Here is an 11526-nt window from a genome sequence, read left to right on the forward strand (position 1 = left end):
TCTACATCAAACATATACTGTAACAAAGACACAACACTTTTCATCACTTCACCAAACCAAATGATACCAACGAAGGCATTACTCTAGTATGGTAGTATATACCCATAATTTTACGGTTTAATTAGTAAATCATCAATTAAATCATTATGTCACCACTATACCAGTATGCTCTGATCCAGTTTGATGACCGGTACAATATTAATAACACTAATAACAATATGAATCTTTTCTAGCTCAACATTTTGGTAATAACGATAAATTGTTTTCTAACTTCGATATCATTTTATCTTAAAATGAATCGAGAATGATAATAAAATAAATAACATTCAAAATATATTTAAATACTTTTACAGATGAACTAGAAAGATAATATTATGATTATGAAGACTTAATTATTATTATAGGCACAATCATTCAATTACTATAAACCAAACTTTTACAACCATAATTTGCATGAAATAGAAAGACACTAAAGAACACTAGATAAAATAACAAGAGGCCTATAAAGATTTGGGTATGAAAGGGTGGAAAAAACAGGCGATGTAGTTGAACCACACTTCAACCTCATGCCAAAAAATCCAACAAGACACTCACAGTTGAAACAGGTCGGTGATAATAACAAAGTCAAAGAGTTGACCATGCAAAAAACAGAAAAACCTTCCTGCAAAATGAATCTCTATGAAGATATATGGCAAACAAAACAGGCCTTGCAAACAACAATTATTACTGAACAACATAAACTTGTAACTCCTATTCTTCTGAAGCTTTAGTTTGAGAATGAAGGGTACTATAGATATGAAACTTCTTCACATGAAAGATGCAAAAGCTGAACGTAGTTCTATCACCAGATCCTTCACTGTCATGCTAAATTCCACCTCCATCTGCAATTTACACAAATAATGTCCTATTGAGTTTTAATTGCTGCTATATATTCAACTTCATTTTCTTTTTGGTTTTAGTTTGAGAAGTGAAAAGAAATTTATTGCACATTTGCATGGCACCAATGGCCCCATAAATCACATCAAAAAGTGGTCCTGTAAATGGAAAATACTATACCTAACAATAATTTCTTCTTTCTTATTATCATATAATGAGGTGTTACTTAGTCATTGGTCTGAGATAATAACCATTAACCATGCAATAATTTCTTCTCTATCAAGTCTTGGCTTCAAACTTTCAGCCATTATAATAAGAATCATGTTTTTTTAGTTTTTACATCAAATATAGGACAAGATTTGTTGTTCCTTTGATTTTTGTGAGAGATAGAAAAAGTTTCATTTGACAAACTTTGATTCGAATAATGCAAGTAATAAAAAAATATGGAAATTACCTGAGCAATGATGGTTATATCAAGGACAAAACTCCCAAATGCCAAGGCACTTGTATTGATGACTTTTAGATGGAGTTTCTCAATCTCACTGATTGTTTTTTCTATAACACCTTTCTTCTTCTCACAGTGAACTCTTATGAGTACATTTCTTTCCCAAACTCTTGCTTCAATTTCAGGTAGTGCCTCATCAAAGGAACCACCTGTGTCTAAATCATCACTATTTGATAGAATAGATTTCTTCACAAATACTACAGATTCTGCAGTTTTCTTCCTATTCTTTTCCTCCTCAAGAGAACTCACTTTCTCTTGCATTTGCTTCAAGTACTTTATAGCATCTCCAAGAACAGAAGCTTTATCCATCTGTTAAGAGGGAAATTGAGACCAATATGTATACATATACAGTGTGAAGTTTAAAATTTGATAGTGTAGTTGTTAACAAAATAAGTAACTAAATGAATAAACTCAAAGGCATAAAAACTTTATTTGATACCTTTTTAAGGCCAGGAACAAGGGCAGATAGATCAATGAACCTCTGGCTGAGTTTCTCTCTCCGTTTCCTTTCAGCTAACACATGTTCATGAGGTGTAGAATGTTTAGGGCGTGCCCCAATCATTTTGCCCTCATGGAAGTCTTGGAAGACAAAGTTTTGATGCCCAAAAGCTTCCTGAGCTATCTTGCTTTCAACTTTGGGACACACCATATCCATCTTAGGCCTCACTAGTCCCAATTGACTTGTGTAATAATTAGAATCAACAAATGAAAGAAGATTTGAGTAATTAGAAGCAAATTGTGCCTCTGATGTTTGAGGATTTCTGTTGTTATTCCAGTTGCTTTTGAACTGTTTTGCAGGTCTTTCACTTTCCATGCAAGTTTTGGGGTTGGAGTTTGAGTTAGAGATTGAACTTTTTTGTAAGGTCTCTCCAAAACTAGAACCTGCTAATAAGCTAGTTGCATCGATAGAGCTTATGTTCCACTGATTGAAAAAGTTAGGATCCTCCATTATCCCCTACAAAATCAGAAAACATTATATATTCAGAAGTTCTAAACTAAAGTAGTATATCACACAGTCAATGTAATAAATAACCCATGATCATCTTGATGAAGAGTATAAACTCATTCATTTATGATTAACCTTTGATTCAAGAATAGTTGTTTAAAGAGCTATAAATCTTACCAGTTCAGGCAACCCTATGATTGATGAAATCTCCATAAGATTAATCCTTCTGCAATCAAAAGAGCTGAAGATAATTAATATCCTGGAAAAGAAGTCAGAAGCAAAAGCTAATTGGTTTTGGACTTTGGTACTTCAGATTCATCTAGCAGATAGAAATGTTTGGTAAATTAACATTATGCTAAATAAATGAAATATTAAATCATTTTTTGTTTGTGATGAACACATGCATCAATATCAACTAAATCTCAACTGAACATAGGGTTTTTGTGAACATGCACTGTTAATATGAAGAAAAAAAACTCAATGAACAATGTTCTAAGGTTGAGAAGAAGCTTACTTAATAGATATGGAATCTTTCAAATTTTGATGGCCACCCTAGCAGTTCTTATATATCTGTTTGTTGTAATTCCTTTTGTTACCTCTCACTGTATTCCAACTTAGAAAAGTTGCACTATGATGTGAACTGGCTTAGCCAACATAGCAATAGAAGTCTAGTTATGAATCAAGGATAATAACCAAAACCCATTTTATATATTTTAGAGTACCCTTCATGCTGACAAATTAATACCTCCAACTTTTGTTTTTTGTGGACTTTGGTGGTCGGTGTTCTTCACCAACTAGCCATTGAAATTTAGGTGAAGGATTTGCAAATCAAAGTTATATATATTCTTCAGCATGTGGTCCCTTTTACACGTCTCAAAGTTTTAGCTAGGTTATTTATTTGCCCTACACCCTTTTACCTTTTGTTCATTTTTTCAAAGTTATTTTCTTAGATCTTTCATCTTCTATTCTCATTCTCTTGGTCAAAGATCTTTGGAACTATGCAACCAATAAGCAAGAAGTAGTGCTTATCTGCCATCACATTAGCTATATTAACATCAAATGAACAAATTTATATAAGTAATGAGGAAGCTCTATCTATTAAATAATAAAATAGACTTCAATTAAACTAGAATTTTTTTTGTCTTAGCCTTATCTCTCAAAGGCTTCAATTCAAGATTTTTTATTCATCGTTAATTACTATGTTATGTCATAGGGCTGATTCCAACAAAATATGTTATTTTAGATTATGTCTTATACGTTATTTCAAATCGATAAAAATATATCATGTCAATTAAAAATTTAAATTATCATTATTATTTTTATTTTTGTTCATTATTATTGACATGAGACACAGTATGGGATGATACAACATACATGCCCTCAATTACTAATTGGCAAGGTGTCAATTGCCAAATATCAATGATAATAAACTTAGTTAGTTCTTTATCATTAAATATGTGATTGATTGAAAAAAATATTTAAATTAAAAAATTTAATATTTAAATGTTTTTTGATCAATTACACGATGTGACACATTTTATGAGATCTGCTAATACATCAATGTTTCCTTTGACTTTGAATTTTTTTAAGCCAATTCTCAAAACTTATGGTGCTGTGATAGTGTGACCCATGTAACCCGCATATTAAAGAGTACATACAATATTTAAATGTATTAATACTCAAAATTGCAGCTGGTGATACCTCTTGTCATTTGGTAAAGTGGGAACAGAAGTTTACTAAAATAAATAGGATTAGTGTAATGATAAAAAGGGTATAAAATAATACTAGTAGAAAAGGGTTTTGAATAATTTTTCCATCAAGAGTTGAAACTTGAAACCTATCCTAGAATTCCGGAGCCAGAGTGGCTATGCTGATCATGATCCCAGTGGGAATGGATGTGTCCAGATTTGGACTTGCTGGCAGAGAAATATAGATGGCGATTTAGTTGTTCCCAACGGTGTTTCATTCCTTGTCTCAAACCAATCATATATTGACACAAGCAAAAATAATAAAATGTAACATTTTGGTTAGTTTGAGACATGGAGTAAAATACTGTTTGGGACATGTGATATTTGTCCTAGGAATATATGGTGTTGTTGTTGTGTTCTTGAAGTGTCAAAGGATCTTTCTAGAAACCTTTTCTTCTTTCTAGAATACGTGGACTTAATTAGTCTCTTTCATGGACCCCTCCCATTCCTTAAAAATGAAAAATGGTAGCTTAATAATGTTATGTTAAGAACAATAGTAAAATAAATAATCGAGAAAAAACAATCATAAATTAAAAACAGACACATTCCAACTCTAAAGTAAATTTTTGTTTTGTTTTTTCTGATGAGTATAAAGTGACTTGTTCACATGAACCATGACATGTTTATTTTATTTAGTTTTAATTCTAATTAATATATATTTGTATTATCTTGCCATACAAGCCAGGAAACACATATACTATTAGTGGTCCTTTTGGCATGTCATATAAAATATCTAGTGTTAACTAATATAATATATATAGAAAAGTATATATAGTGACAGTATATGAGTTTAATATATTATCACGTATTATTCATTATTCATATTTAAGTATCATAAGTTCTTTAAAAAAATAATATAAATAATTGATAAATGATATATTAATTATATATGACAAATACTAACACACATAAATAATATTACACTCAATACTTTATAGTTTATTGAGATGATGTTGGGTTTTCAAAGTTTGTTGTGTGGAACTACATATCAGCTGAATTAGAGCTCATCTCGGTTTAGCTCAATAAGGATTGATTCAACTCAAAACTTCGACTCGAGTTCGATACAAATTATTTTTTTAACTCAAATTTGGTTTAGTTAAAGTTCGCAAACTCTTTGACTCAGTTTCAATTAGTTCATATATATAAATATAAAATTGTTTACATATAACAATAAATATAAAAAATAATGTGTGGATCATAATAATCATAAAAATTAGTTTTTCAAACACATATATATATATATATGGGATATTTATTTCCACTCAAGTTAAGTTACACTCAATCTCGGTCATTCATTTCCTTAAATCTAATGGACCAAATGAGTGAATGCAATAAGCTATTTAATATTTATATTTTTTTCTCTCATCATTTATTGTACCCACCCATTTGGTCTGTTGGATTTAAGAAAATGAATTGTTGAGATTGAGTGTAACTAATGTAACTTAACTTGAATGTAAACAAATATTTCATATATATATATAAATATATAAAGAGAGATCCCTTTACAAGTTAATTTACATTAGTTACACTTAATCTTATTCATTGATTTTTTAAAATCTAATGGACCAAATATATATAAAGTCAGCTCATAAACATATCGAGTCGAAATGTATCCAACTTAAGTTCGGCTTATTTATTTAACAATCTCACCCAATTCAAATTCGATTCATTTGATCCATGAACTAAGTTTAATTAACCATTATCTAGTTAATTAAATTGATTGTCATTCATTTGTTTGTGTATAAAGAAGTAATGAATGATTTAGATACTCTTATTTTATATAAGGGTGTGAAGGTAATTTATTAATTAATTTATCATATTTTAGGTAGGTAGGATAAGATTAGGATCCAATGTATGAAGTTTCTTTTCTTTTTACAAATTTTCCATTCGGGTGAATTTGATAGGAATGTGGATGAAACATGGGAAAAATTAATTCCTTGCTGTTAGGTAACAGTTTGTGAATCGTGACACGGAAGGATCCAATTATACGATGCCACATTTAATAAGCGATAATAAAATATCTCTTTACATGCAAGTAAATGTATGATACGTGTACTGTTTTATTTAATTTTAAAAATATTTTTATAAAAAATAATTAAATATAATACATATCCTAATTTGATTAACCGGGAGAGATAAACTATCTCTTTATACCATAGATGGAATGAATAGAAGCACGTTTATTGCATTATATTGTATGAGTGAAGAGTGAACACTGAACATAGACAAACACCTCATTCTCACAGTAACCATAATCATCCATGGCGGCCACTAGAGCCATAGCATTAAGCAGCAACTCCACATATTCTTCTTTCATTACCAAACCTTTTCTCCCTCCTCGTACCACATTTTCCAACAACAACAACCTTCAACTTTCTTATTCATCTTCATCTAAGACTAGGACCAAGTCTTACACTTGCAGAGCCATCTATAACCCCCAACTTTTCGTTAAGGAGGAAGGCCAACCTCAAACCCTTGATTATCGAGTTTTCTTCCATGATCAATCTGGCAAAAAGGTCATTTTTTTTTCATGAATTAAAGTCCATTTTTTATGTATATAGTTTTTCTTAGTGTTGTGCACTTGTGCTAATGTGTATTGCTTACAATTAGAAAACTTTGATGTTGGGTCTTCAAAGTTTCTTACTTTTGTTTCATTATGTTCTGAGTGTGTTTCACAGAACACAGGTTGGTTAATTGAAAATGTATGGGATAGAGGAAATTAATCTGGAAGTTTTTTATAGCTTGATAGAAAGGTTAGGAAAATTAAAAATTGCTTACTTATCAAAAATTAATCTGGCTGTAATTTTTGGATATTTGTTTTTAAGTGTTGTGCTTTATTGGTTTTGCTTAGAATCAGAAAAATGTGATGTTGGGTCTGTCAAATTTCTCACTTTTGTTTTATTCATCTGTTCAGTATGGTGTTCACTGATTTTGTCATACTTCATAAACTGATCGTGATATTATGTTTCATGTGTTTATTTTCTCTTTTTGTTATACCTTTCCTATGCTTTTATCTACAAACAAAGGGCAAGTGCTAACTGGTATGTTTCAATTACACTTGCTTAATATTTTGCTAGGAACTTTGAATTTACCTAATAAGTCTGTATATGCAATAAGAAAAGGAACATTGAAAGTAATTTTCTTTGAATGAGTTTCCTGCTACATGTGCTGTTCATGTCAATAGAGACCTGTACAGTTGTACTCACTACAAATAATTTGTAAAATATGCAGGTTTCTCCCTGGCACGATATTCCGTTGCAGTTAGGTGATGGTGTTTTCAACTTTATTGTCGAAATACCAAAGGAATCTAGTGCGAAGATGGAGGTTGCCACCGATGAGCCTTTCACTCCCATAAAACAGGATACGAAAAAGGGGAAGCTTCGGTTTTATCCGTGAGATACAAACTCAAAGCTCATACCATTCCATTTTTGTTGTATATTTTGACCTTGGCTGTGCATTTTTAACATAAATCTCTTTCTCTATTTCAACCAAGATTTTATCTTTATCAAGTAAACATTGTGGCAATGTAGATGTTCCATGGTATACCTTCTTTACTGATGTCTACACATAACCATATATCCATGTGGGAGCTTCAAAATCCCCCTTCTTCCGTAACACCATATTCATGTTATTTTGCCTTTAATAGTTGTAGCATTTTGTGTCTCATTCATCTGGCTTTTAAATTCTTTTGAAACTTATGCTTTGTTGATGTAACTGAATAGATTTGGTTCCATATTTACCCTATGGTGAAACATGTCTTTTCATGCTCTCCAGCTATAATATACATTGGAACTACGGTTTGCTTCCACAAACATGGGAAGATCCATCTTCTGCTAACTCTGAAGTTGATGGAGCATTTGGTGATAATGATCCTGGTATACCATTACTTATGACTGTGTAGTGTGGACTCTATTTTTTTCCCATGATATTTTCATAAGTAGGACTGCAACAAAATGTGTCTAATTTCTTTGTTAATCTGTAGTTGATGTGGTTGAGATTGGTGAAAGCCGGAGGAAAATAGGTGAGGTTCTCAAGATCAAACCCTTGGCTGCATTAGCCATGATTGATGAAGGAGAACTTGATTGGAAAATAGTCGCAATCTCATTAGATGATCCGAAGGCTTCACTTGTGAATGATGTTGGTGATGTCGAGAAGCATTTTCCAGTACGCTCTATTACTTAGCTAGCTGAGTATTTATTTTCGAAGCCTCTTCTCTACCACTATTTATTATTTACAATTATGTTGAGCAAGGTTGACCAACAATGTTGAGTTGTTAGGGTGGTTTTTAATGTGTATGATCTCCTTACCTTCGGGCGGTTAACTTATCTACCACTGCCACAAAAAATTGATTAACCGGACAGTCTAAGCTTCTAAGTTATAGTCAATTTGTATAGTATTGCTTCAACATCATTTGATATGATTAGGAGGACAAGATAGCATGCATTTCTCTGTTCTTCAAGATATTATCGACTTTTTGTGTGTTGTATAATCTTTGGATTTCTCCAGGGAACCCTAACTGCTATCAGGAACTGGTTCCGAGACTACAAAATACCTGATGGAAAGCCTGCTAATAAGTTTGGGCTTGGCAATCAAGCTACAGATAAGGTATTTTTTCTGCACGAATCTCCTAATGCAATTATACCAAGAAATTCTTAATTCTCTTTTTGAACTTTATGATAGAGGTCAATAATTGATGATTACATGTACTTTTAAAAAAATTTGGTGGTGGTTGCTGTGGTTACTAGAAAAAAAGCCTTCATGGTTGTATTTTGTTTCGGTTAAGGTAGAAGGTTGTTTCCACGATTTGCCTTCCGGCGTTGGTACGATTTTGAGCACATTCTTGAGAATGTGATGCTCAGGAATCACTTTCTTACCCAAGGATGTAGGAATCGAAATTCCTCTTTTCCTACACAAGTTAGATGCATAGGAATATAAAATTCTTTGATTGTATCTTAACTCTTAAACTTATATTTGGTGCACAGGATTACGCGCTTAAGGTCATTACTGAGACCAATGAGTCATGGAATAAACTCATCAAGAGATCAATTCCTGCAGGGGAACTATCACTCGCATAAATTCATTTGCTTGCATGATACAGTTCTATTCATGACATAGAAAACTCTTCTGTTGAACTTTTCAGTTTTTTATATCCTTCTTGCTTTTGTATTCTATTTAACTCATTATTTTTCCATTCTGGTTGTTGAATTAAAGAATAAAACTATATGTAATAACCTTGTAGGACTCAAATTGAAGCTTTTAATAGGTATCTATTAGTTAAATCTACCAGTATACTATTGTCATCTTCGGTTTAATTATCAAACCAATGAGTGTGGTTACAATTAAATATGAATCAAGTAAAAGCTTGCATAATTGGGTGTCCAAGAATATAAAATACCATCCTCTTTGAAGGGTAACAATCTATTAAGTAAATCCTGCAATTTAAGTACTGGCATTGTTCTTACAAAAAGTTTAAATTTTTAGGATCATTCTGCTATGAAATTTCTCTAGTCATGTGGGATCACAAACATCTCAAAGCCAGAATTGGTATAAAAAAGTATAGCATATCCTTTTTAAGTTAAAAATTGAGTGGTTAATTTTGATTCAGTGGATGAATATCATTTAAGAATTTCAGTTGAAAGTGTTAAGATAGGTAGCATAATCATGTGAATGCTTTTTAACTCAACCTTCAACCTTTCTATTCACATGGAACTTCATGCCAACCTTTACTATCAACTTTTCATTATAAGTGAATCAAAGAAATGTAGAACTTTATTCTTTCCTTCTCATGAAGCCACTTGTCAAGAGGGTGTCCTAACTTTTTGAGATGTGCTTGCACTTGTATTTCTTATTTATTTATTTATGGGAAATGTTTTTAAATTCACAACTTTGTTCCATTCACTCAAAAAGCTACACTTTCATATGTTAATGGGAGTAAACTAGTTAGACAGAATAGTGACTCATACAAAATGTGTACCCAAGAGTTATATATGTGTATTTTATGTACATTACCTTTGGAAATATGACTCTTGAAGGGCAGAGAATAAATTTTATCTCTACCAATAAAATAATTTTTTTGTATACAAAACATAAATCAATCTTTAGTATCATGCTTAAAAAATTAAACCATCTAATAATAGTAATATTTCTTCTCGGTAACCCTTTAAATCAGGAGAATAAAGTATTTCCTAATATAATGAGATAAATAATCTTTTTTAACCATTAAAATTATAACATATGTCGTATTTAATCGTTTCTACAAAAACATTTTTTAAAACTAAACAAAACAATACATGTGATAATATCTCATAATATAAAGAGACCTTATTCTCTTAAATTAAATAATTGGTAATGGTTCCATAAATTCCAAACATAAAACATGACTAGTTATAGATGCTATTGTTTGATTATTCTTGTTCCCCTAAGGAGATGACTTTAGAAAAAGTAAAAATATAATAGCATAGTAATGATAGTGAAGTTAGATGCTAACATCCAACAAGTGAGATGTCTTTTCTAGAACCTTCTTCTTCATTCTCTTCACTTCATATATTCTCTCTGCCTCTTCATAGCACCATTTGTGTGCACATATATCTATATATACATATATATATATACCCAAGTACAAGTTCTGTGTTGCAAGAAAGCTTTTATTTGCAAGGGTAATAGGTGGTTGTGGTTGTGGTTGTAGCAGAGATGAGTGAGATTAAATATGGTTATCCATATCCTGCTCAAGGTATATAGATACATAACTTTCATCCCTCATATTACACTCAACCTTTCTTAACCATATTTGTGTTGTTATGAACTATGATAGTAAGAAATTTTGTTCATTTTTTGTTCACTTCATAAATCATTTTGCTGCATGAATTTGAAACATATGCATGATAATTTGTATTTTGTAACTAATAGTAAATAATTAACATAGGTCCTTATCAAGGGCCTCCTCCTGTGGCAGCACCTCCACAGTACTATGTTGCTCCACAGCCAAAGAGATCACCAGGTTTCCTTCAAGTATGGTAAGAAACTAATCTTTTTTGAAATTCGTGGTTGTCATTCCCAACAAGTATCGTTCTCAGGACTTTATTTTAATGTTGTATTGTTTGTTTGTTGTGTCCAAATATGCAGCCTGGCAGCTTTGTGTTGCTGTTGTCTCTTGGACGAGTGCTGTTGTGACCCAACCATTATTTTTGCTACTTAATGACATCACTACCACATAGAGAGACACCATTATTGTAATCATTTTAATGTTGTTATTATTTAGTGGATCTCTTTATTCTCCTTAAATTATTACATCCATGTGTAGTAATTAACATCCTACCTTTTCTCTCTATGCTATTTCTATGCTTCAAAATTGAAATGAGATATTTAATTTTCCTATGCTTCATTCATAGAATTTTAATCTTTTTAGAATACAGAAGATGTATATATGTAAAGGATAATATATATAGATCATG

At 31.4% G+C, this 11526-nt stretch overlaps 2 protein-coding genes and 1 pseudogene across 3 annotated transcripts; 2 read left to right on the plus strand and 1 right to left on the minus strand.

The window, feature by feature from the left end:
• LOC109345651 (transcription factor bHLH19-like) lies at nt 528-2981 on the minus strand. 2 transcript variants are annotated; one of them, XM_019584777.1, is made up of 5 exons: nt 2842-2981; nt 2505-2553; nt 1821-2336; nt 1331-1690; nt 528-881 (listed from the first exon to the last, which is right to left on the minus strand). In XM_019584777.1, exons 2-5 carry the CDS (start codon nt 2538-2540, stop codon nt 807-809), a joined length of 987 nt encoding a protein of 328 aa, XP_019440322.1. In that variant the 5' UTR covers nt 2541-2553; nt 2842-2981; the 3' UTR covers nt 528-806. The 2 variants fall into 2 exon arrangements, with proteins under 2 accessions (XP_019440322.1, XP_019440323.1); XM_019584778.1 differs by lacking the exon at nt 2842-2981 and having other exon boundaries at nt 2505-2663.
• Nucleotides 6262-9371, plus strand: LOC109345652 (soluble inorganic pyrophosphatase 6, chloroplastic-like). The gene is made up of 6 exons (XM_019584781.1): nt 6262-6591; nt 7307-7467; nt 7850-7950; nt 8058-8239; nt 8582-8680; nt 9058-9371. Exons 1-6 carry the CDS (start codon nt 6337-6339, stop codon nt 9148-9150), a joined length of 891 nt encoding a protein of 296 aa, XP_019440326.1. The 5' UTR covers nt 6262-6336; the 3' UTR covers nt 9151-9371.
• On the plus strand, nt 10502-11402 carry LOC109344612 (annotated as a pseudogene).

Source organism: Lupinus angustifolius, chromosome LG04, assembly GCF_001865875.1.
Source record: "Lupinus angustifolius cultivar Tanjil chromosome LG04, LupAngTanjil_v1.0, whole genome shotgun sequence".
NCBI lineage: Eukaryota > Viridiplantae > Streptophyta > Magnoliopsida > Fabales > Fabaceae > Lupinus > Lupinus angustifolius.